Source organism: Ictalurus furcatus, chromosome 2 (assembly GCF_023375685.1).
Source record: "Ictalurus furcatus strain D&B chromosome 2, Billie_1.0, whole genome shotgun sequence".
NCBI classification, from domain to species: Eukaryota; Metazoa; Chordata; class Actinopteri; order Siluriformes; family Ictaluridae; genus Ictalurus; species Ictalurus furcatus.
Window position 1 is genome coordinate 33135277 of NC_071256.1, and position 27953 is coordinate 33163229.

At 41.9% G+C, this 27953-nt stretch overlaps 1 protein-coding gene across 1 annotated transcript in view; it reads left to right on the forward strand.

The window, feature by feature from the left end:
• Window positions 1-27953, forward strand: part of znf385c (zinc finger protein 385C) — a 111309-nt gene that overhangs the window by 13690 nt on the left and 69666 nt on the right. The window contains exon 2 of the mRNA XM_053615417.1: window positions 25473-25739. Within this exon, the coding sequence (XP_053471392.1) occupies window positions 25473-25739 (267 nt within the window). The remainder of the gene's footprint in view (window positions 1-25472; window positions 25740-27953) is intronic.

Genomic DNA, 27953 nt, shown 5'->3' on the forward strand with positions numbered 1-27953 from the left:
CTACTACTACCACCAATACTTCCAATACCACTACTACTACTACTACCACCAATACTTCCAATACTACTACTACTACTACCACCAATACTTCCAATACTACTACTACTACTACTACCACCAATACTTCCAATACTACTACTACTACTACCACCAATACTTCCAATACTACTACTACTACTACTACTACCACCAATACTTCCAATACTACTACTACTGCTACTACCACCAATACTTCCAATACTACTACTACTGCTACTACCACCAATACTTCCAATACTACTACTACTACTACTACTACCACCAATACTTCCAATACTACTACTACTACTACCACCAATACTTCCAATACTACAACTACTACTACCACCAATACTTCCAATACAACTACTACTACTACCACCAATACTTCCAATACTACAACTACTACTACCACCAATACTTCCAATACAACTACTACTACTACTACCACCAATACTTCCAATACTACTACTACTACTACTACCACCAATACTTCCAATACTACAACTACTACTACTACTACTACCACCAATACTTCCAATACTACTACTACTACTACTACTACCACCAATACTTCCAATACTACTACTACTACTACTACTACCACCAATACTTCCAATACTACAACTACTACTACTACCACCAATACTTCCAATACTATAACTACTACTACTACCACCAATACTTCCAATACTACAACTACTACTACTACCCCCAATACTTCCAATACTACTAGTACCACCACCAATACTTCCAATACTACAACTACTACTACTACCACCAATACTTCCAATACTACAACTACTACTACTACCACCAATACTTCCAATACTACTACTACTACCACCAATACTTCCAATACTACTACTACCACCAATACTTCCAATACAACTACTACTACTACCACCAATACTTCTACTGCTACTACTACTACTACTACCACCAATACTTCCAATACTACAACTACTACTACTACCACCAATACTTCCAATACTACTACTACCACTACTACTACCACCAATACTTCCAATACTACAACTACTACTACTACCACCAATACTTCCAATACTACTACTACCACTACTACTACCACCAATACTTCCTATACTACAACTACTACTACTACCACCAATACTTCCAATACCATTACTACTACTACTACCACCAATACTTGTACTGCTACTACTACTACTACTACTACTACTACTACTGCTACTACCACCAATACTTCCAATACTACTATTACTACTACCACCAATACTTCCAATACTACTACTACTACTACTACCACCAATACTTCTACTGCTACTACTACAACTACTACTACTACTGCTACTACCACCAATACTTCCAATACTACTACTACTACTACCAATACTACTACTACTATTGCTGCTACTACTACTATAACTACTACTTTAAACACTTCTCTCCCTTTTCGTTCTATTTCATGATCTCTCACTCTTGATCTCTCATTTTATGCTCTCGCTCTCACTTGACCTCCTGATCTCCTTTTTGATCATTTTCTCTCTCTCTCTCTTCTCCTCCTTAAATAGCATTAGCATGTCCCATTTAATGGCCCTTTAATTGTCTCCTGCTGTCTGCCTTTGTCCTTGGCACACATTCTTGGCTTCATTTATATGTCACGCATGACTTAAAAGCAATTACGATGGCGAACATAATAACCAGCCGCGTTTGCATGACAGAGGTTAAACTATAGCACGGCAGCCACGACGCTGAAGGGGAATAAGGCAAGGCGTACCGTGACCACTACTGTTATTAGTAAGGCTGTGGGCTGAAATTTGGTTCCTACAAAAAAAAAAAAAGAAAAAATTTGGAGCACAATCATTTGTAGGACTGAGCATGTGTAAACGTGTAAAAGTGGTATAAATATATATATATGCATAATAAATAAATGATCACTATATTTTATATCTCTATTAGCAGTGCAACGCAATGCCACTATCTATATCTGTATTCGGATTTGAACTGGAAGTGGGCGTGGTCTAACCCAGAAGGTTCCTCAGCCTCAGCTACTTCACTCAAATTGGTCTCATCCAGATGCCATGAGGAACTTTGAGCAATTATTGAGCATTTTCGTCTAAGAACTGCAAAAACAAGTGGAAGTTGTTCTTAAACTTAATTAAATGGTACATTTTTGGGGGACCCCAGAAGACATATAGCCGCCCTGTGCACAGTGGGTGTTGTGCGTGGGCGCTATGGAGCAGCGTCTCTATAAATAAAAGCCTTTCTTTTGTGAATTTCTGGCCAGTTTGTATAGGAATATGGTAGAAATATGGTTTATTTAAAGCAGTGTTTAGGTCAGACTATTAGAACAAACCACTCATGATGGATCAAAAAAAAAAAAAACCTATATAGTGCACCTCTTATTCAAATCTGTATTTGTATCCGTTTATATATCTGTGTATATAAACTGAACACATATCTGTGTTCAGTTACATCCCTAATCTAAAACGTATGGTTCAGTAAAGACAGGTTACTCCAGCACACGTCTAGCATGTCGTCTACAAAGAGCTAGAAAATCTGCCGCATTCGAACATTACACAATGCTTTAAAGTGCAAACTGGCCATTCTGCTGTCTTATCAGATCCACTGCAACTTCATAACAGTGAATCCATCTCTGTCAGGAACAAAACTGCAGATTTCTGCCCACATGAGAAACGGCTCTCTTCGGTTGTCCACAGAGACGCTGTAATTTCCTCGTCGCTAACACACCACAGGCAAAACGACACAACAGGAGCATTTCAGACATGAACGGTTCTCACTTCTGCAAGCCATGTTGTCGTTACTGTGAACAAGTATATGAGGTTATTGTAGGATTAAGCTGTAGCGATCATTCTGAAAGGTTCTCTGTCAGAATTTAAGTTAAGTAGAGAGGAGTCTGGGGAGGCCACGGCGGGTGCACTCTACAGATGAGTGATTTAAGGTTGTAAGCAGGGGCGTAACCTGGTCTGGGCGTTCGGGGAGTGGGCTGTAGAACTGAAGATTTTTTTCACGTAGCGCCGAGTAATTCTCCACATGGAGCGGTTTGTCAGTACGTCAGTAAAAGAAGACGGCAGTGGTGTAATTTTGTATCTTCAGTGAACGGAGGCGGGACCAATCAGACAGGGTTTACAGGAAAATATGTGGAAATACCCGTGTCTTATTGGCTGACGGCTGTCAATTCTAGCTCACTCAGTCAGTGACTACGTTTACATGGACAGCAGTACTCTAATTATTGACCTTATTCTGAATAAGACAGTATTGTGATTAAGGTGTTTACATGGGTCACTTTTAGAATATTCCTTTCATGTTCCCGTGTTACATGTTATAGAACATAGATGGATTAACGGCACACGTCATTACGTCACCGCGCCACGCCGTCCGACGTCCCTCCAGAATTTCACGTATCGACATACAGTTGGTCTTCGTTATGGAACCGTATACAGTTTTGGGTGTTTTTATTTTTAATTTTACGAACGCTTCAAGTGCAGTTAATTATTTATCATGCTGTACGTGCTAATAGACGACTGCTTGAAGCCGTGGACTGCGTCCCAAACCGCGTACTTACCGTCTATATAGTAGCGGAGATACATGTATTTCTCCTACTATATAGCAGGTAAGTACGCGGTTTGGGACGCAGCCGTGCTCTCTTGTTTGCTGTAAAACGGTTGAGCGCTGCCGTCTGTGATCGTGTCCTGTCTCACAATGTGGTGAAAACTCCCACACGATGTTAATAGTGTGATTAAGGTGTGTACATGTCTGTAATACACGTCGATAATGCGACTAAAACAGGAATACTCCACACGTCTTAATTCCATTTGTGTTTACTTCGAGTATGACTTTAATCGGATTAAGGTCATCAATAATCGCTGTTTACATGCTAGTTTCTTAATCAGAGTATCGTCTTAATCGGGTTAATATCGGATTATTGTTATCCATGTAAACGTACTGAGTGATAACACCCTAGGCAAGTTTTACATTTACGTTTACATTTATTCATTTATTCATTCATATTCGGACGCTTTTATCCGAAGCGACTTACAAATGAGGAAATACAAGCAAAGCGATAGATCAAGCAGAGAACAATACAAGTAGTGCTGCTGTACAAGATCTTTAATCGAGTTCTAGAGAAGCAAAGTGCGCAGAGTAGAGGTGTAAGAGCCAGAGTGCGTTTTATTTATTTATTTAAAGGATAACATGGGGTTGGTGTTTTAGGGGTTAGTTTAGTAAATGCTCACGGAAGAGGTGGGTCTTTAGCTGTTTTTTGAAGATGGTGAGAGATTCTGTGGTCCGGATTGAGGTTGGAAGTTCATTCCACCACTGAGGGACGGTTAGTGTGAAGGTTCTGGAAAGGGACCTTGAGCCACGCTGAGTAGGCACCACTAAGCGTCGGTCGTTAACCGATCTCAGATTGCGATCAGATCCCTTCAGTGCAGATTCGTTTCATGAACATAATCCAAATATTCAAATATCAGGCTCATAATTTAAAGACGCAATTGAAGTGAGTACAATAATGCTCTTGCTATTTATTGGAACCATAAAGCTGTTTTACAGTTTTCTCAGTGTTACATCAAGGTTAAAAAAGTCTTGATCGGCTACTTTGTTTTTGAGTTTCGGTTTTAAATCTGTTCAGTATTAGAATGCAATAATCAACACCATTTTGTGATCATGCGACATTTTGTTACAGATCATCAGTGTTAGATCGTTGGCAGATATTGACATGGCAGTACGAGTTATCCGCATCAGCTCAGAGGTTTGTGGACACCTGGCAGTCATACCCGTATGTTGGCCTTCCCTAAACTGAGTTGGAAGCACACAATTATATAGCATGTCACTGTATGCCTTAGCTTTACAATTTTCCCTTCACTGGAACTAAAGGGATAAGAACCTGTTCCGGCATGACAGTACACCTGTGCACAAAGTGAGCTCCATGAAGACATGGAAGAACTCAAGTGTCCTGCACAGAACCCTGAGCTCAACCCCACTGAACACCTTTGGGATGAACTGGAACACTGCCTGCACCCCAGACCTCCTCACGCGACATCACTAACGCTCTTGTAGATGAATGAACACAAATGCCCACAACCACATGCTCCAAAATCTAGTGCAAAGCCTTCTTAGAAGAGCGGAGGTTATTATAACTGCGAAAGGGGAATACATCTGGAAGAAGATGTTCAACAAGCACATCTGAATGTGACGGTGAGGTGTCCACAAAGTTTTGGCCATATAGTGTATTGTATGTGCACATCCCTGTGCAAGTACTAGATAGTTTACACTGCGTGGTAATAAACAGGAACTCAGTAGCAAGGCGGTGTTGTGTCCAGTAAAGCGGTGCCATGCAGCGGGATTGTGGGTAAGCATGCATGAACGAGCAGTTCTCTTCCCCACGGTAAGGTCAGGCAGCCATCAGGCCGTGTAACTCCCTGAGGAACATATGGAGGTCATCTGGAGTTTGACCGCTTTGCCTGAAAAGTGTCCAGAATATACACATACAATAATATCCAGTGTTACGTAGCATTCAATATTGCACAGTTTACACGATTCCACACCATTATTGTGATTGTTTATAATAAATGCATTTAGACTTCAGTTCTCTGTGGGTTCTGAAGTCCATATTTCACTTCATCCATGCTTTTAATTCCTTCTGCAATCCGTTTGAAGCACAGTGAATCACGTTGCCATGTGACTCCTACAGTGTGTGAAGAGCTGCTGTTAGAGCTGCAATAACTGATCGATAATAATCGATTGCGAAAATCGTTGTCAACGAATCTCATTATCGATTAGTCGGTCTGAGCGTGACACATTTACTCACTCCGTTACTTCTGTTCCGAAAACATGCCTCTGAGAATAATTACTAAAGCTTTGTCCCAAATAACGTAATATACACTTACACTATGCACTATGTTCTCTACCGTCTAGTGTGTGAATTTTAGAAAGGTGATATCGTTTCAAATGGAACACCAGCGGGGTTTTTTTTTTACTAACCGGAAGTATAAGCCGCTTCCTTAATGCGACGCCACTAGACGATAATGACTTTCTTCCGTTTACTGTTTATATATTTAGTTATGAATTTAGTTTATATTATATATAAGTATTTCTGCATTATTTTTATGGATGCACAAAAAGCACAGAATTAAACTACAGTTCTAAATTAATAATATATATTCTGGTGTGTGTGTGTGTGTGTGTGTGTGTGTGTGTGTGTTGGGTTCTTTTCAGTCTTATATAATTGGACAAAAAAGCTTTAGTCTGAAGTTTATATTTGTAACACTTGATTTGTGGAATTTATTTCCAATAAATGAAAAAATGGTACTGAAAGTCCGCCCCCCCCCTTTCGATTAATCGAAAAATAATCGACCAACTAATCGATCAGGAAGATAATGGCTTTACTCACGTCACATCCAGCAGACAAGACTTTCCTGAGTAATCGCGTCGTGTTCATTCAAATCTCTATATAAACTGCTTTGTATGCGTAGCATGTGACTTCGTATTCAATTCATCTGCGTTCGGAATAAAAGGTCACATGACCAGGTTTGCGCACCGTCTCATCGATGCTCCGTTTCTGCAGGAAATGAGATGCTTTGCAAGTTCAAATATCGCACATGTAATGTTTAGTCAGGTTATTGATATACTGTGGACATCACGTGTGTGCAAAATCTGTGTCTAAGAGTGTAGCACCTCTTCTTATTACACGTGCTAGGGATGTGTGTGTGTGAGAGAGAGAGAGAGAGAGAGAGAGAGAGAGAGAGAGCCCAGGAGAGATTTGTAGAGTGCTCTAGTTTACATTTACACTGTTTCACATCAGTATTTGAATAAAACATAACTCTGTCTTGTTCTTCAACCCACTCTCTCGTAACCTTTTGTCGTTTTATATCAACCGCATTGTCCTGAACACACTGGCAATTTCAGCGGTAGTGTATATCATTGTATCTGCTTACATAAGTGCTCGTGGTGATAAAAAAGACGCGTAGGATAAACATATACTATATCTGACCCTGTGAGGACACTTTGGCCGGGCCCTGTGACGAAAACACGGCTTTTATTTAACAAACTATAAGATGCACAAGGTTTCCTTTTCGTTCGTGGTGTTACAGTTAAAGTCGGATTTAAGGTTTAGACTAGAGTCAATCAGCTGCATTCATAATTATTTCTGTGGAATGTCCTCACAAGGATAGTGCAGTAGTACAAGGGCGTGTGTGTGTGTGTGTGTGTGTGTGTGTGTGTGTGTGTGTGTGTGCAAGTGTGCGTGCAAGTGTGTGTCAATGAACAGAGGAAAAAAACTGGATAGAGAAACAATTATTAATTATTTTGAGCAAGTCAAGGAGCACTTGAGTGACAGATTATTTCCGTGTGTGTGTGTGTGTGTGTATAAATGAATATTAGGAATGATTAAATAGTAAAATGCAACACAGCACTTATCATCTCTCAGTGATGTTGCCTTTATGTCCTTGGTGCTTGAATTCATGAGAAGAAACTCCTTTAAAAAATAAAATCCTTTCTACACTAACCTGTTTGAATCCTTTTCTTTTCACTGCCTCCGCTCTCTCCTGGCGTAGGTGTGTTTGTGTCACAGTGTTTGGCTACGTTCACATTCCTATGCTCTGGGGGTCGGCTGACAGCTCATCATCCGTTCATGATCGGGTCAAGGTCCTGTTTTTACTCCTATTAAAGGTTTCTTAGCTGCCGACGGACGATGACGACGACAGCGACGCGCACGTGCGCAGAACGATGTCCTGAATCTCTCAGCTCTCGTTGTAGTTGCATCGGGACATTTTTCGTCAAGATCAGTGTTACATTTGTGGCAGTTTAACTTTGTAATGCGAAGGAGATGGCTCTCACGGTGGAATGAACCTCTCAGAGTTTGAGCTTGACCTATCTGTCACGCACACACGAGAGAAACCGCTGTTCGGAGATTTAGCGCAGCTGTGGTACGTCTGTGTAAATGCCACCGAACACATTTATTTATAAAGGTTATATAGATACACACGTCGCTCTGTGTGCGCACGTACACTACCGGTCAAACGTTTGGGGTCACTTAGAAATTCCCTTGGATTTGAAAGAAAAGCACACTTTTCTTTTTGTCAATTAAAATGACATCCAAACATCAGAAATAGCATCTCGACATTGTTAATGTTGTAAGTGAGTAGTATAGCTAGAAACAGATGATTTTGAATGGTGTAAAAAGAGTTGTTTTCGGAAACCATCACTCCCGTTTTAATAGCACATTCAGGTGCATCTCAAAAAATTTGAGAATATCGTGGAAAAGTACATTTTTTTCCCGTAATTTAATTCAAGAAGTGGAACGTTCATATATTCTAGATTCCTTACACATCAAATTAAATATTTCAAGCCTTTTTTTTTGTTTTAATCTCGATGATTACGGCGTACAGCGGAACTCAGAAATCCAGTATCTCAAAATATTCGAATAAAGAATTTATAATACAGAAATGTCGACCTGAGAAGAACTCTAATCAGCGAATTAACTGAAAACACCTGCAAAGGTTTCCTGAGACTTTAATCTCTCGGTCTGGTTCAGTACACACAACAGCAATCACGGGGAAGATGAAAGTAAATGTTGCATTTCATTTGGAAATCAAGGTCCCAGAGTCTGGAGAGGAACAGAATCCAAGTTGCTTGAAGTCCAGTGTGAAGTTTCCACAGTCAGTGATGATTTGGGTTGCCATGTCATCTGCTGGTGTTGGTCCACTGTGTTTTCTCAAGTCGAGAGTCGATGCAGCGTCTACCAGGAGATTTTAGAGAACCTCATGCTTCCATCTGATGATGAGCTTTATGGAGATGCTGATTTCCTTTTCCAGCAGGACTCGGCACCTGCCCACAGTGCCAACACTACTAGTAAGTGGTTTGCTGACCATGGTATTACTGTGCTTGATTGGCCAGCCGACTCACCTGACCTGAACCCCATAGAGAATCTACGAGAGACACCAGACCCAACAATACAGACGAGCTGAACGCCACTATCAAAGCGACCTGGGCTTCCAGAACACCTCAGCACTGCCACAGGCTGATCACCTCCATGCCACGCCGCACCGATGCAGTAATTCCTGCAAGAGGATTAAAACTCCGACCGAGTATCAGCGCATAAATTAACATACTTTTCAGAAGGTCGACATTTCTGTATTATAAATTCTTTATTCTAATATTTTGAGATACTGGATGTTTGATTTCCGTGAGCCGTAAGCCGTAATCATCGAGATTAAAACATAAAAAGGCTTGAAATATTTCACTTTGTGTGATGAATCTGGAACACATGAACGTTCCACTTTTTGAATTAAATTACGGGGAAAAATAAAATTTTCCCCGATATTCGAATTTTTTGAGATGCACCTGCAGTGATGGATAATCCAGGTTTGTCATGTTAATTGATCATTAGAAAACATAATTAATTATGTTAATTATTGAAAACCACCTCCGGGGTTGGGGGTTCGATTCCCGACTCCGCCCTGTGTGCACGGAGTTTGCATGTTCTCGCTTCCGGGGGTTTCCGCTGTGTACTCCGGTTTCCTCCCCTGAGTCCGAAGACATGCGTTGTAGGCTGATTGGCATCTCTAAATTGTCCATTGTGTGTGACTGTGTGTGTGTGTGACTGTGCCCTGCGATGGCTTGGCACACCATCAAAGTTTTCCCCAGCCTTATGCCCTGAGTTTTTGCTCCCCACGACCCTTTGTAGGATAAGCGGTAAAGCAAATGGATGGATGGATGGATGGATGAAAACCATTGAGCTGATTAAATAAGCAATAACATGGCCTTCTTTAGGCTGGTTGAGTATCTGGAGCATCAGCATTTGTGGGTTTGATTATAGACTCAAAATGACCAGGAAAAAAAAACAACTCTACTGAAACTCATCAGTGTTTCCTTGTTCCAAGAAAGGACGGCTATTCCATGTATCAAATCGCCAAGAAACTGAAGATTTCATTCAAAGGTGTGTATTACTCTCTTCAAAGAACAGCACAAACTGGCTCTAACCAGGATAGAAAGAGGGCAAGAGGACAAGTACTTCAGAGGCTCTAGTTAGAGAAACAGACATCTCACAGGTCCTCCAATGGCAGCTGCATTGAGTGGTACTCACAAAGTCGATAGTCAAGAGGCGACTCCAGGATACTGGCCTTCTAGGCAGAATTGCAAAGAAAAAGCCATATCCGAGACTGGCCGATTAAAGACGTCGGACAAGCGTAAAAGCGTCATGAGGTGTTTGGAACACAAAGCAGAACATTTGTGAGAACATGAATGTCTGTACGTATGCAAGCTTTTCCGCTCTACTACTTTTTCCTTTTCGGATTGAACAAGCACGGCAGTGGAGTTAGCGTGAGAGAAGGAATAAAAGAGGAGGAGAACGATTCTAACAGGAGAGAGAGGTTTAACAGGACCCTCTGTGTTAAGCAGAGCTGACTCAATCCGGCAGGTGGAAAGTTTAATGCAAAACAAGGCAGGATTTTTACTGTGTAACTCTCGACCGACATTGCACGAGCATACTCAATCACACACACACACACACACACACTGTAGGCTTTTATTTAAGGCTGCTTGTTGACACAGCAGGGTCAATTTACGGGGTGGAGAAAACTATGTGATGCACACACTTAATCTTCTGTATTTAAGAGGGTGTGTCTGTGTTTATGTGTTGCATGCAATCACAAGTGGTCTTATATGAAAGTGTTTCTTCTTCACAGCGAATCGTTACTTGCCATTAAACTGTGCACGCACGTTGTAATAAAAATCACTTAGAGGTTTGAAAACTGGAATCTTCTCTAAATGTTTCATTCTCATCAAAAGGACAGTTTTCGTGTCAAGTTTATAAAGTTTATGGCAATTAAGTGTGTATAAGGCTCTCACGCTTTTCTCACCGCTAACTAACTAGCCTAGCTTTTAGCCGCTAACTAACTAGCCTAGCTTGCTAGGTAGATTAGACGTGATATTTTTTATATCTCCGCGGTAGCTCTCTGTGGGTCTTTCCGAAACAGTTGCCATAAAGTTGGAAGCACAGAATTGTCCAGAATGTCTTTGTGCGCTGTAGATTTACAATTTCAAGAGGCTCAAACATTCTGCGTGAACTCTAGAGACGTGTGAGAATCCCATGAGAGCAGCTGTTTTTTGAAATACTCAAACCAGCCCTTCTGGGACTTCCAGTCTTCCCAATTTGTCCCCATTCATATGTTTGATGTGGACATTAACTCAAGCTCCTGACCTGTATCTGCATGATTTTATGCATTGTGCTGCTGCCACACGATTGGCTGATTAGATAACTGCATGAATGTGCAGGTGTCCAGGTGTTGCTAATAAAATGGACGGTTGTATATACTCACTAATGCTGTGAGTTGGAACTAAAAAAAAAATGTTCACACACCTCACACCCCACAGGACTGGTCCGAGGAACCTTTCCGAGCCAGCCGTTTGGATTAGTCGCTTCACAGCGTCATACCTAAGTAGCGGTGAACGTCCCAGAAATCGATGTTATTTCCAGCGACATTGCAGTGTTGGAATACTGGCAGAGAAATGCTTTCAGTACAACACGTCAGAAATTTTTTGATGTTTACTCACTAACAAGACTTAATTTTCCACCACTGCTTAGTGCTCCACATTTGCTTCTCTCACTTGGTAAATGGTCTGCACTTATATAGCGCTTTTATCTCATTCACCCATTCACACACTCACACACCAACGCTAGCAGAGCTGCCATGCAAGGCGCTAACTTGCCATCAGGAGCAACTTGGGGTTCGGTGTCTTGCCCAAGGACACTTCAGTATGTGGAGTCACGTGGGCCGGGAATCGAACCACCAACCCGCTCTACCACCTGACCCACAGCCGCCCCATTTCTGACCCGATTGGTCAGGAGGTTAAAAATAAACTGCTTGCCGTCACTCACACTTTTCAGAAAAGTTTCATTTTGTAAGTTGCAACTTTGGAAGCTGCATTGTGACCAAAAGGATGTAGACCGGAGCTCTTTTTAAAAAGAAACGAGTTTGGATTGGCCCGACACATTGCGTGGACATCCAGGCAGCGTGTGATCATTTTTGCACACACGCGGTTACAGTCAGCTGTAATGAAGTGTGTGCATAGACATGTGCACACTGACATAGGAGCTTTCAAGCATTGAGAATGAACATGCAGATTTACACATGGATCACAGATATTTTCGGTAAAGAATACTAATAATAAAAACCAAGAAACACTGTACACAATTAACCTTAACTTAAAAATACACTCAGCTGAAAATGTAGGATTACAGCGTGTACATTATATGATGTACAGTGCCGTGCGGAAGGGTGTGGCCAGCTGTTCCTAGAGTTTATGTAAAATATAATCATAAAATATCAAATTAGCTTCATATAAAAAAACAATGATAAGATAAGTTATCAAGTGCAGAAGGCTTATAGCAGACAAGACATAAGGAGAAAGCTGGGAGTGTCCCTGTTAAACAGAGCTGAAAGTCTATATATATATGTGTGTGTGTTTGTGTGATCTGGCAGGTGTAGTACAGTTATGAGTGACAGTGTAATCTGGAGGGATTAAGGCTAAAGAAAGTACAAATGTGATGGAAAATGTGTTCACTTCCACACTAAGCTCTCAGCATTAGTTTAACCTCGTTTACCCTCATGTACATCACAGAAAGACACACAATCCCAGATCACAGAGACGACTTGGCTTGTCCTTGTAGAGTGAATGAGATACCGAGAACATAGCTGAGAGAGAAAGCGTTATCGTTTGGAGTCTAGGAGGTGCAGGACATGGCAAAAAAAATATTTAAGATATTTAGTTGTATGCAAAGTTTGTGCACCCCTGGTGAAATGACATATTTTGCTGATTTTTTGAAGTGAAAAGAATTCAAACACAGGCTCTGCAGCAAAATATAAAAGGCAAGATTTTCTGCAGGTGTTAATGCACAGAAAAGTGCACACAAGTCTCCCGAACTTAGTTAACTCTTAACTTGCACCTTCATTGGGTTATTGGGACTCGTTATGCAGGTCAAAAATAGTCATTAGGTATTGTCAGCACGGTGGCTTAGTGTTTAGCACGTTCGCCTCACACCTCCAGGGTCGGGGGTTCGATTCCCACTGTGGCCCTGTGTGTTCTCCCCGTACTGCGGGGGTTTCCTCCCAGTCCAAAGGCTGATTGGCATGTCTAAAATGTGTCCGTAGTGTATGAATGTGTGTGTGTATGTGATTGTGCTGTTATTTGGCACCCTGTCCAGGGTGTACCCCATCTCGTGCCTGATGCTCCCTGGGATAGGCTCAGGTTCCCCGTGACCCTGAAAAGGATAAAGTGGCATAGAAGATGGATAGATGGACGGAAGAACCATGAGCTCACACCCATGAAGCATGAAGGTGTGGGTGGGACAGGAATGCACTGTTATACTGTGCAGCATTGGCTGTACAAAAATGATCTGCATGGAAGAGTCATCAGAAGGAAACATCTAGATAAGCCATAGGTCTTTTGAAAACAAATTCTGTGGACTGCTGAAGTACATATGGAGCTCTGAATGGAGCATTTAAAATGACAAACAAATATTTTCATTTATACCACAGAAGGCCAGAAGGTGTTGATTGATTTTCTAGAACAGCAGGCAAATCACAGGTTTATATTAACGCTCTTGTTCTTGTGTAGTATGTTATCGGTTCTCTAGTAATAACTTAGACATGGATTTGTATGAAGGATGCCCCCACATAAACAGTTCATTAAAAAAAAGTGTACGTGTTGATTATGGGGAAGTTTTTCGGGAAGGAGTCTCCAGTGCCAGTGGTTTGTAACAGTCAGAAGTTTCCACATACTGCAAGGCATTCAGGACAGAGGATTTCGCACTTATAATAAGACAATTAACTTCAACGTCTTATTAACTTCAAGATGTAGAAAAAGGAGAAGCCAGTGAGGGAATAATAAACTCTTAAAATTTAGAAAAAAATGCAAAAGCACTAGCGCTCGACGATACCTGCCATACTCAGACAAAATGGAACATGAGGTTAATATCTCAGGATATCGATGCCATATTGTTGTTATTGTCCAGCTGCATTGTCTAATCAATTTATTTCAATTATTACCTCGCTTAAAATGTGCAAAGTCAGTGTAAAATTGTGTAAGTTATATAGGGCTGCAACTAACGATTATTTTCATAATCGATTAGTTGGCCGATTATTTTTTCGATTAATCGATTAATCAGATGGGGGCAAACTTTCAGGTTATTAAAAAACTAATGCGTTCCATTTGAGACGATATTACCTTTCTAAAATTCATACACTAGACCAGTGGTTCAACCTTTTGTGAGCTTTGGACCCCTAGAATATTCCGAACAATCCACAAGGACCCCCTTCACTCCACAACAATTATAGGCTTTATATTAAACAGTCATTTCTATATATGTTACTTTATTTTATTAATATTTAACATTAATAACATTAACATTAAAATTGAATCAAAACATTTCAAGATTGTACTTTTTTTTTTTTACGTTTTATTGTTGGCGTGACATTTAATTTGACTCGCTGAATTATCCTTTGTTTATTTTATCCATCAATGCGACACTTGAACTTGTCTACCACTCATAGGTTTTTGCAAATTATCATTTCATTTGGAAATAAATTTAAAATAAATCCATCAAAGAACGATCGTCAGCTCAGCTAACGTGATATTTGTGAATAACCAAATTGATTCATTTTAAAACATCTCATTTGAATATGTTTTTATACATTGAACAAAAAAATATATATATAATATTATTTAAATATTTTTTAAACTTTCCTACGGACCCGCTGCAATTACACCACTGACCAGTAGTGGTCCGCGGACCCCTGGTTGAGAAACACTGCACAAGACGGTAGAGTACAAAGTGCATAGTGTAAGTGTTTAGTACATCATCTGGGACACAACTTTAGTATTTACTCTCCGAAGTGTGTTTTCGGAACAGAAGTAACGTAATGAGTAAACGTACCGCGCGCAGACCAACTAATCCATAATGAGATTCGTTGACAACGATTTTCATAATCGATTATTATTGATTTTAGTTGTTATTATTATTATTGTTGTTGTTATTATTATTATTGAGTTTAGTTGATTAGTTGTTGCAGCTCTAACATTGTACACCCCATAGCAAAACCCATAGCAGGGAAGTGTGTAAAACCCATAGCAGGGAAGTTCTCTACTACAGCCCTGTTCTTATTCACAGGAAAGGCACAGGACCCAAATCCTCACAAATCCCTTCACTTAATGGAATTCGTCTCTCTCTCTCTCTCTCGCTCTCTCTCTCTCTCACACACACACACACTCACACATACATGACACACACTAAATAGGGATAACGGAGGAATCCCAAACGTGTTGTGTGACTCTGGGAGCATGCAACGACCACGACCGCTGCGACCTTTCTATCGCCCAGCTCTGTTTGAAGTTTGAATCACTTTAACCAGAAAAGCTGACGCAGCGAAACCCGAGTCATCTCTCGCAAATTCTCATTAAGCAGGATGTAGAAATGAAACGTCATTTTTTTCACCCCTTCTCAATACAGTACTGATATTAGAGCTCAGATTATTAGTTGATCCCAGTCCTGAAAAATGAATCGGGCGTGCCTCTAAGCTCTGACTCGGATTCCCCGACAGGAATCGAACCCTGGAGGTGTGAGGTGAACATGCTAACCACTAAGCCACCGTGCGCCCAAATGACTGTTGTCATGGTGCATGGTGTATGTATAGCTATGGAACTTGCAAGCTGACAATTATAGTATATGAATATTAATTTCATATATCTGAATTATATACACGTGACGTTAAATAAAACTATTGTGTTTTAGTGAGGCGTATTTAATAAATTGACATTTTCTCGTGAATATATTTTCATTTTGAACGTACTTGTCATATGTGACTACATTTCCCATCCTGCACTGCGGTCTACAAACATGGCCGCCATGGACTGCAATTCCTAGAAACGCTCACATTCATTCTAATCATGCACACCTGCATCCAATTCACAGCACTCACATCCACAGTATAAAGAGACTGTTGGAGAACAATGACGTTGTGAAGTATTGAGTGTTATCACCATGCCAAGCGTTTGTACCCTGTTCCGCGTTTTCTTTCATGGTCTTTGATCTTGTTTCTTGTTTCTCGTTCTCGATTCTTGCCTTGCCTCGCTTAAGCCTGTTTGCAGATCGCCCGACCCATTGCCTGTTTCTGACCACGCTATTGTCTGATGATTTGGATTTGTCTGCCTCTCTTTATTAAAAGCTCTTATCTGCTCTGGCATCCGTTCTAACCTCATTATGTTAATAACGTGACAATACTAGGGGTAAGATTGGCCTTTTGCTATTAAATAACCTTTGGTTGTGCTGTCCATTTGATCTCTGTACCAGTGTTATTATGGAGAGGTGTGAATTGTTCACCCAGCAGGAGACTCGCACCCCTCCCCTTTCCCATCGCCCTGCTCACCAGCAGCTCAACACAGAGTCACGCTACTCTACACACAGAAACCCAACAGTGTCCTGACTGTTATCTTATAATCAGTGTTATCTTAACTGTTATGTTAATGACTGTTATCTTATAATCTTGGGGCAGTGGTGGCTTAGCGGTTAAGGCTCTGGGTTACTGATCGGAAGGTCGGGGAGTTCAAGCCCCAGCACTGCCAAGCTGCCACTGTTGGGCCCTTGAGCAAGGCCCTTATCCCTCTCTGCTCCAGGGGCGCCGTATCATGGCCGACCCTGCACTCTGTTTCCTAATATGCTGGGGTATGCAAAGAAAAGAATTTCACTGTGCTGCAATGTATATGTGATCAATAAAGACTCATTATAACAGACTTGCAGCGATAAAATACTTAAAAGTACAAGAAAAGAAAAAGTGGTGTCTTCTAATCAGAACTCTAAATACAAATCACCAAAATTCAATCTCAGACATACAGATTTCATGTAAATTAGGCTGAGGTTGAAGCCTCCGGGATTCCCGTGGAAAACTAGCTGCATAAAGGCAAATCTTACTGCTAGCTCAATGTTCAAAACGAAGGTAAAACACTTGCAAAAATGTCAACTTATTAAATACACCACAGCTTCCGAGCTCCGTATCCACCGATCAGCCGTAACATTAAAACCACCTGCATAATATTGTGCCACCAAAACAGCTCGGACCCGTCGTGGCATGGACTCCACAAGACCTCTGAAGGTGTGCTGTGGTATCTGGCATCACAGTTTGGCCCTTCTCGAAGTGGCTCAGATCTTCACGCTTGCCCATTTTTCCTGCTTCCAGCACATCAACTTTGAGGACTGACTGGCTGCGTCCGAAACCGCATACTTACCTACTATATAGTAGGCGAAAAGCAGTACGCCAGCGGGGTAGTATATCCGAATTCTGAGTAGGCGAGAAATACCCGGATGGCGTACCGCTTCAGACGAAATTTTACAGTACGCAACCGATGCACACTACGCGACTCAAACGATCCCATGATGCAACGGGTCTGGCGCGGACGAGCTCAGAAAAAAAACATCGAAGACAGCGTCAGCTCTTTTTAAGAATTAAACCTTGGTTAAACAGGACTCGTTCAACAATACCCCAATAAATTGTTAACTCGTTTAAGATTTTTGTGTCTCTGATGACGTCGAAGGTCACATGACAGTGCTAACATGGCGGATGTAGTGTACCCGGGATTGTAGTCATAATACACACACGTACTCATGTACTGCAACGCAGTACGTCCCGTCATAGTATGCGACTTCAGACGCAGCCACCGTTCACTTCCTGCCTAATAGATCCCACCCCTTGACAGGTGCGCCTGTAACGAGATAATAATGTTAATAATGTCACATGGGGTGTATTAGATGAAAAACAACAATCTCGATAACCTACTTCAAACATTTTTTAAACATTCCTGATTATTCTCCTTTTTATTTCACCCCATGAAATATTTGACTCATATGCTTTCTTCTACACACACATACAATGTCTTTAAGCCTTTAACGGTGCAAGTTTCCCTCCCTGCCCGTCATTTTGTTCCGTTCGGATAACTAATTAACGCAAGAACGAGACGCTACGCGTTCAGCGGTTTTTCCTTTCAGCTCGATTCCTCCTGCTCCGCTCACACGGGTGGAATAATTGTTAAATGCCTGCGTAATAACGGACTTTCTGTGTTTTCTGCAGTGTTGTGTAATTGGTTAATGGAACACCACGGTGCAGATGTGACAGTGCGAGAGTTCAAGTGGCACTTCTGTTAGCCGACGAGGTGAGCTGTGTTACCCTGAGCCGTGTGTTTATGACCGGTATTCAGTAAAAGGTCATTACACTTCAGTCAGTCCGTCTCAGGAGTCATGTAGGATGTCGAAATGGCATTAAATAGTGACAATGACGTACGTGTGTGTGTGTGTGTGTGTGTGTGTGTGTGCGTGTGCTATGCAACCAACGTTCAGACTTTATTTTAATAGCATAAATTAAATGAACTTATGTTAATAACAGTAAGAGGTAATGGGTAATTAATAAGGTGGAATAAAAAAGCTCATTTTGTCCAAATATGAATGGGTCATAAATATAAATTCTCAACCCCAATTAAACACAGGGGAAAATTCGCACATTTAATATTAATATTGGCTTAAATATGAATCTTTCTGTTATTGACATTTACATAAATTACCGTTAAGTGATTCAGCGTTGCGTTGTTTATACACTAATGAGGAAGTGTGATGCCAAGCTATACACTTTGACAGTGTTTCTAATTCTGTTGTGTTTTCTTCAAACATGTCCTGAAACGTGGACCGTAGTATTCCTCTTTTCATACAGCAGAGGTGTATGAACACGTGCGTCTTCTGAGACACGTGAAACACTCGACTGCAGCTTTTGAAGCCGCCCCGCAGGATAACACACTTGGAGGAAAGTGCTATCTGCCCTCTTCCTCATACACCAGCTCACAGATGCACACAATTGGCTAGTGTTGCAGTGATTGACAGGGGAGACGGCGTATGCCATCCTTCACACCCAGTGGGCAGTTTTGCTCCTTTCGGAGCATCCCATGCTGTCTTGGGATTCAAGATCACGATCTCCTGATGATGGTGGAACACTTTTCGGGAACCCGCGACTGTAGGCTTTGACCGTGTGTGTGTGTGTGTGAATGTTGCGAGGGGACGTTAATATGTCAGATGACTTATTAGCAACCGGACCACTATTCTGCTTGCTAATGGGTTTCTTTTGTAATTATCCTAATGATTGTCGAGCATAATTAGAACATTTGAATATAACTTTCAGCAGGGATTTGTTGCCTGGTGCGTTGGCAGAAAACGTCGTTTCGACTCGGATGATTGCCGGGGTGCGTATCGTCTTCACCCGTCGCCAAATAGGCCACGCCAGACACACTCGCGAGTTTCTGTTAACGGGTGATCCTCCTTTATGCGCCTGATGCCAAAGGCCAATATCTCTGAGGCACATTTTAATAGACTGTGACGGTTTCAACTCCTCTAGGACTTTTTTTTTTCTTTCTCGTTACTCTTTTGATTCATCTAAAAAGATTTTTAATGAAGTGAGGCCAGAGTTAGTTTTAGCTTTTTTTTTTTAATCGATAAGATAAACTTTTGCAAACTCTTCATATTTTTTGCTACGTTTTAACCCGTCCCTCACTGTGAAAATAGCCATGGTGTTAAATTTCCAACAAACAAACAAACATGCCTGGTGTTGCCTTGATTCTGCGAACATGATGTTCAGTAAAAGCATCATTTGGTGCTTATGGTGAAAATACAAATGCTGGCTTCGTTCTGCTGCTTTCTCTTCTGCTTCCGTCTGACACTTTTACCAAAAAAAAAAAAAAAAAAAATGCAATCGCTTGTAAAAACACTGGCGAGTGCACTTTGCGGTCGAAAACGTTCTCGTCTCTTATAATTATATACCATGAAGGCAGTGAGGAAAGTCGCTACGTTATTTAGAAAACGGTTTCATAACATTATCTTCACAAAGTGTTTGCGCGTGATCGTTAATGCCGAGCAGACGTAGCTTTCATAGCTATCTATGAGTCATGTTTGATCATTTTAACGGGGGCGGCTGTGGCTCAGGTGGTAGAGCGGGTTGTCCATTAATCATAGGGTTGGCGGTTTGATTCCTGACTCCACATGACTCCACATGACTCCACATGACTCCACATGACTCCACATGACTCCACATGACTCCACATGACTCCACATGACTCCACATGACTCCACATGACTCCACATGACTCCACATGCCAAAGTGTCCTTGGGTAAGACACTGAACCCGAACCCAAGTTGCTCCCGATGGCAGGTTAGTGCCTTGCATGGCAGCTCTGCAGCCATTGGTGTGTAAGTGCTTTTGGATGATGTATCTTTGCTTTCTTTTTTTTTTTGGTAATGTTAAAATATGCAGAGCTGGACACTGAACCAACACGACCACAGAGAACCGTTTGTTACAGACTGAACTGGCAAAGCTATCAAACATTTAGCAGCTGTCTAAATTTCCTCTCGTCCCGACCGATTTGAGACGCGCTCAGAAACGTGCAGATCCTGAGTAAATAAATCCAACCTCGCTCGTCGTGCCAGCGGCTTTCCGCAAACAGATTAGAGCGGAAACATCCGCTGAGTCATTCAGCGCTCAGCTCTCCAGTTTACGGTTAAGTCTAAAACCTGCATTAAAAAAAAAATTTCCCACTCCACGGACAGATCGCTCACACACTTCACGACGTGAACGTTTTTTTTTTTCTTTTCACGTTCATTTATTTATTTATTTTAAACGATTTTGGCCGAGGAACATCGACGGCGCATTGATTTCCTGCCAAAAATCAAGAGCACGATAGTTGAATCGCCGAGCAGGGGTCCCTCTGCCCTCGTACAGAAATACACACGCAGATTCGTCCTGCTCCGGCATGCGTTCGCTTCTCGAGTGTATTTTCGAGAACGAAACGATGCGAGAGCAGCCGGTCTCCCGCTTTGTAGATTATAGACTGCAGTGATAACGACGCGCTCGAAACGTTGAACGTTAAAAACGAATCCCGATTGGGATTTCAAATCTACGTGTACGATCTTTTAGTATGGTCTGTTTTTCTGGTTACTAACCTGATCACGTTCAAAATCCAAGGAAGGATACGTTTCAGTTATCAGAAATGGAGAAATGGAGGCGAGGGCTGTTTTAACATTGCAGCTTTTATCTGAAAAATACATAACTCCCCTTTGGTTAGTGATAGCGATGTGCTGATTCCGATCTTTCACGTTGAATCCGCTGTAGATATAACAGTGTCTGCTTTAAGTATCAGCTGATATTGATACTGATGGTGCGGATACTGATCTGCCTTCCTGGCAAAGTGAATCAGATGAGAAAATTGGAAGAAATACAGATTTCGTGTTTCGCCCGTGTTGGCCTTGTCATTAATACTCCAGAATCAGATCAGTGCTTTCCTACGATTTTAGTTAAAAACCTTTTCTAAAGGTAAAGTCAAAGTTAACTTTATTATCATTAAGCGTATTAAGCGTACAAACGAATCGGGATGAACTATAGCAGGTTATTTCCTGGTAATGATATAAATGACGATATGAAGAGAGAAAAAACCCACAAACATCCATCGGGAAAAAAAGGTCAACTTCATCCTGACTATCGTCAAATAATAAACTATGCCAGTTACGTAGGCTAACAAAATAGAGTCTGGATTTGATTCACAGATTAAAATTACAGTGAAAATGCAATCAGCAATACGCGGGAAAAACAAACGGAAGTCTTGGAAGTCAAAAATACTTTTCTTCTGTAAAAGATGTTTAAATAATGCAAACTAGAGATGCGTCGATGTATCGGGCAGTAATAGTTTAAAGACATCCGATGATCAGGGCGGATTATAACCTGTCAATCAAAAGAGGGCGGGAAAACACACGGATTCCGTGCCGTGTGTAAAGATGGTGTCTCTTGTGTGGAACGACGACAGAACTGCAGTTTGTAATCTCTGTAATCTCTGCACTGATCAAATTTTACACCGGACGCTGCAGCAGTGAAGTGGGAGTTTCACTGAATTAAAGCACCAGTACACTGCTGAAAGATTAAAATGAAGATGAGTTGATAAAAAAGTATATATATAGCACAGAAAAATATATTTGTAGAGTAGTATATTTCATATCCAGTTAATGTTAATATATAAAAAGCTGATATTATATATTAGCAGTTTGATGTCAGTGATGCAGTAGAAATGCTTGTGTTTGTGGAGAGTGAATGTGAGACTAACAGGAGGATTTTTACAATTCAGTCAATGTTAATATGAATTAATAACATTCAATAAGTTAATAATCTTACTTTAATCTTCAGAATTGATTTCATGTGTTCATGTTAATTAGAGTAATGTGTGTTCTGTTTATGAGACAGAACTGAATTATCGGTATCGGCCGATATCGCTCTGAATAATCGGTTATCGGTATCGGCTGATATCGCTCTGAATAATCGGTTATCGTATCGGCCGATATCGCTCTGAATAATCGGTTATCGGTATCGGCTGATATCGCTCTGAATAATCGGTTATCGGTATCGGCTGATATCGCTCTGAATAATCGGTTATCGGTATCGGCTGATATCGCTCTGAATAATCGGTTATCGGTATCGGCCGATATCGCTCTGAATAATCGGTTATCGGTATCGGCTGATATCGCTCTGAATAATCGGTTATCGGTATCGGCTGATATCGCTCTGAATAATCGGTTATCGGTATCGGCTGATATCGCTCTGAATAATCGGTTATCGTATCGGCCGATATCGCTCTGAATAATCGGTTATCGGTATCGGCTGATATCGCTCTGAATAATCAGTTATCGGTATCGGCTGATATCGCTCTGAATAATCGGTTATCGGTATCGGCCGATATCGCTCTGAATAATCGGTTATCGGTATCGGCTGATATCGCTCTGAATAATCGGTTATCGGTATCGGCTGATATCGCTCTGAATAATCGGTTATCGTATCGGCCGATATCGCTCTGAATAATCGGTTATCGGTATCGGCTGATATCGCTCTGAATAATCGGTTATCGTATCGGCCGATATCGCTCTGAATAATCGGTTATTGTATCGGCCGATATCACTCTGAATAATCGGTTATCGTATCGGCTGAGAAATTTAGTATCAGTGCATCTCTAGTGCGAACTATTTACCAAGTCTTCAACTATGCTGTAAAACATCAAAACAGTATATAAACGCTTCCATATAAACGACGAAGCCCCTTTTGCGGGACTTAATCCTTCTTACTCGTCTAGGGTTGGAACTCCGCTTTTCGCCTTGCTTGTTCTCGTACTACGTGTGAGATGCCTATTTATTCCCGCAATATTGACTATTTCGTCAATATTGCGGGATGACAAAGTCTTCCCAGAGGTACATCATGGACGATACGATCTGGCACAGCCCGTACAACCGATTGATATAACAAGCCCTGCGTTGCCAAGTTACACACTTAAAATAAAAAAAGACATTAAAAAAGACACTTAAGAGTAGAAACTTAAGAAATATTTGGGAACACAAGGGCTGTTATAAAGTAGCTGAGATGTTTTAAGGAGCAGAACATGACTGGATGGTGAAAGTATGAGTGTGGATGGCTTCTGGCTCTTGAACATTCAGAGCCAGATTGTAATGTATAGAAAATTGTCAAAATGATCGACACTTCTTGTGTTAAATGTGTTTGTTACATGTGAGAAAAGTGATGTAGGTGGTTGTGACCAGGGTTGCCAAATCAGCATGACAAAAGCATCCCATTGGACAAGCAGTGTTAGAACATGTAGTTTATCTGAATAGAGGTTGAGGTGATGCTCTCATATTATTATTATTATTATTATTATTATTATTATTATTATTATTATTATTATAGTAAAAGTAGGCAAAATTCCCCACTGTTTAGTACAATTTATGGAATATTACAGCATGGGGCGGCTGTGGTTCAGGTGGTGGAGCGGGTTGTCCACTAATCGTAGGGTTGGGGGTTCGATTCCCGGCCCACGTGACTCCACATACCGAATTGTCGTTGGGCAAGACGCTGAACCCCAAGTTGCTCACGATGGCACGTTAGCGCCTTGCATGGCAGCTCTGCTACCATTGGTGTGTGAGTGAATGAGACACAGCGTAAAGCACTTTGGAACCGCTAAGGTTAAAAAGCACTATACGCTTTTTATAAGCACAAACCTTTTTGTGTCTAACCCTCTCACTTTAGGCTGTTTCGTACAGGCTACGGTTTCTTTTGACACAGAAGTGTTGCAGATCATTCAGTAAGGACTCACTTCATGTCGACACACTTAACACAGCTTGTCTGACCCCTGTGGGAGGTCCGTAAAACTAAACGGAACAGCATCAACATGTCCATGTGTAAAAAGTATATACCAGGCCCTCAGTGCTCCAGTCTAAGTGTGATTAGGTCTTAATTCTTAACAGCACTGAACATCTCGGCTCCACAGATTCATCGTCTTCCTTGCCATTCGTTGTGTGTGTGTGTGTGTGTGTGTGTGTGTGTGTGTGCACACGTTCCTGTGCTCTACATAGGACGCTTTCAGCAGTATACCGCTGTTCAGATTGATGGATGCTCACGGGGTGAGAGTGGGCGCACCGGGAGAGAGGCGGGTTTGAAGCAGGACGCAGTAGGCATGTTCACCCTCAGGAATCTCTGTCCCGCCCTGACCTCGGGCAAACACACACACACACACACAGCACAGCCGAAGAAGAACGCAGGTCTTTCTGTTTGCTGGTGCTGGTTAGTAACAGTGGTTGAGGTAAAGCCATGAGTCCTGAGCACTCTAGGTCTTATCATGAGGTACTTCTTTTAGATTTCCTCCCATAAGCATTCGTATTGGTTTCTACTGTAAAAATGACACTGTTGAAAAGTTTGCCTAAAGAAGGGATTGAGCATGGACTACTTCAATCCCAGACCCACGAGACGTGTACAAAAAAATGTTTCATGGTACATTTCTGATAGGTTTATTTAAATGTTGTCGGAAAGGGCCACACCCAGACCCCTCAAGAGCTGCTACTGAACACAGACGTGTGATTGTGTGCAGCGGTTTTTAACATATTTAACTTGTTTAGAGAGCATGGGGCGTAGCAGAGACACAACGTGAAAGGAGGCTGTGTGTGTGTGTGTGTGTGTGTGTGTGTGTGTGTGTGTGAATAAATATATAAACATATAATAAATACATTTTTCCCTCCAGACGAACCAAAACAACATTCAAGTACAAGTGCTTACTTTCACACTGATCTTCTAATTGATTGCAGCATGGAGACACACACACACACACACACCACATACACACGCGCGCACACACACACACACTCGAGCGCCCACGCATACACAAAGGAACACTGGCTGTTGTGAAGTCTGGCTCCACCTAGTGGTTATCAGAAGTACTGTGTATATATAGTGTCTGTGAATTTATCAAATGTAAACTAAAACTCATTTACTCACTGGTTCACTCTTTCTCACTCTCTTTCTCTCTGTCGTGTGTGTGTGTGTGTGTGTCACCGTGCACCTCAGGGATGAAGCATTTCTACAGCGCTGTCGAAGGACTCGGAGCTTTGACTGAAGAAACCAGAGCCGATACCGTACCTTCGGACGAGGCCGATTTTACGAGGCACAAAGCCCCGCCCCTAAACACCCATCCGAAACAGGAGCGTAAACAGAGGTGGTACGCAGTCTGCGAAGTGTGTAACATCCAGCTGAACTCGGCCGCACAGGCGCAGATACACTACAACGGGAAAACCCACCAGAAGAGACTGAAACACATGAACAGCGGAAACAAAGGTAGGACGCACACACGTTTGGGTTTGAGAAGCGAGTTATATAGAGCATTGTGGGTTTTAATCGCGGTGTTGGTGCAGAACTCAAAGCATTTCCTACATGAGGAGTGTTCAATCGCTGTACAGCGTGAAGCACAGGTTTCACATTTCACCTCAGTTTAGGAGGAGGAGACCGCCTCCTGTTGATCAGGAACGAACACCTAGAAAACTAGTCTGTCCGGCTCATGTCTGAGAGAATGAAATACAGAGCACGATGGATCCGTTCATAAAATCGACTCTTCCATCGTGCATCCCGAACCACATGGTATACTTGTTAGTTCATGTCTCTAGTCATGTTGTGTATGATTCCTCAGCGTCAATCACATAAAGTTACAATGAGTGAATTTAGAAGGGGCGGGGCATGGTGGTTTAGTGGGTAGCATGTTTGCGTCAAACCTCCAGGGTTGTGGGTTCGAATCCCGCCTCGACCTCGTGTGGGCGGAGCTCGCATGTTCTCGCCGTGCTTCCGGGGTTTCCTCCGGGTGCTCCGGTTTCCCCCTCCAGTCCGAAGACGCGCTGTTTCCAGATGATTTCCTGCGACGGATCGGCATCCCGTCCAGGGTGTCCCCAGCCTTACGGGGTGTCCGCCACCTGGCAATTTATTATTATTTTATTTAAATTCTTGATTCCTAATTTAAGAATTATCGTAAGATTTGAACCATTTATCACGCGTCAGTAAAGGTGGCTCTCATTTTTTTCTGCATGCAAATATACCGTATATCTGGGTCGTCTGCGTTTCTGCAGTATTCCTGTTCTTTTGCCGTTGTTCCACTGAGTCACTCAAAGTCGCTCGGTGCTGTCGAGGAACTAGTGGAGGTAGAGGTGGAGAAATATGCCCATTTGTATTTGACCTCCTACGCTAGTGCGAAAGTACTAGCGCCAAAATATGTCTTCGTAGTTAGCGCGCTATTCCTAATATTGATATTAAAACGAAACAGGGAACTATATGACTGGATTTTGTCAATCATCATGGGGTCATGACCCCAGGATTGGGAAGATTCTCATTTCATTCGAACTTTTTTCTCCTTTATACATCACCATGTAGACGTCACGGTTCAAATTGACGCCGACACCCCACCCACCCACCCCCCGCCCCAACATTCACATCTAAAGCAGCATGAATGACAGAAGCCGTGCTTTTATTCCATATACAATCAATATCGCATGCTTCAGTCATTTGTGTTGGGTGTTTGTCCTGGGAAATTTCACTAGCGGCCCAGCAGTCATGCTAACACTAAATACAAACGGAAGAAATACACATTCGCTGACACATCCTGTAAAGCCCGAAAACATTAGAGATAGCATTTTAAGTGCATACAAGATGCAGATGGATACAGGCTATATTCCTGCCTGTCCACATGCATGCAAATGCCTGGGTTAGTTTATATTCTAACATACACACACACACACACACACACACACACACACACACACAGAGCAGTCAGACCCACTTCAGGTGCAAGCTATCATACGAATGGACCATAATTACATAGCAACGGAACATGTTCACCACGGAAACGCTTGGCATGGAGACGGAGACGCCCCCCTCAGAAACCAGACTACTGACTGGCTGTTAAAGAGGATGTGTTTCTCTCTGTCTGTCTCTCTCTCTCTCTCTCTCTCTCTCTCTCTCTCTGTGTGTCTCTCTCTCTCTCTCTCTCTCTCTCTCTCTCTCATATCCACCCAAGGACACAAAAGATCATTGATTAGCCCTTTTGGCTGCTGTAAGACATCATGATTGGAGTTAAATTAAAGTAGGCAGCCCTCCCCGTGAGTAAACAGCAGTGCGGCAAGCCTTAATACTATACCACACACACACACACACACACACACACACACACACACACACACACACACACACACACACACAATGTCTTTGCTGTTTGCTTCTCCTTGTCTCTCTCCTTTGTGAGGCATCCAATTTTGTAGCACTTATTCAACTCTAGCTCAGACCTTTGCAGAGTAACACACACACACACACACACACACACACACACAGCTGCCCTAAAGAATAATTTCTGCCTAAAGCTAGGCATGCACAGGGTGATGGGTAAAACCGTAACAGATTTTGAAACCGGACGTCTCTCTCACACAGAATCTCGCCTCTTTTGGCTTAAAGACACAGAGAAAAAGTTTTGTTGTGACTCTAAAATCTTAAACACGGAAGGAGTCAGCATTC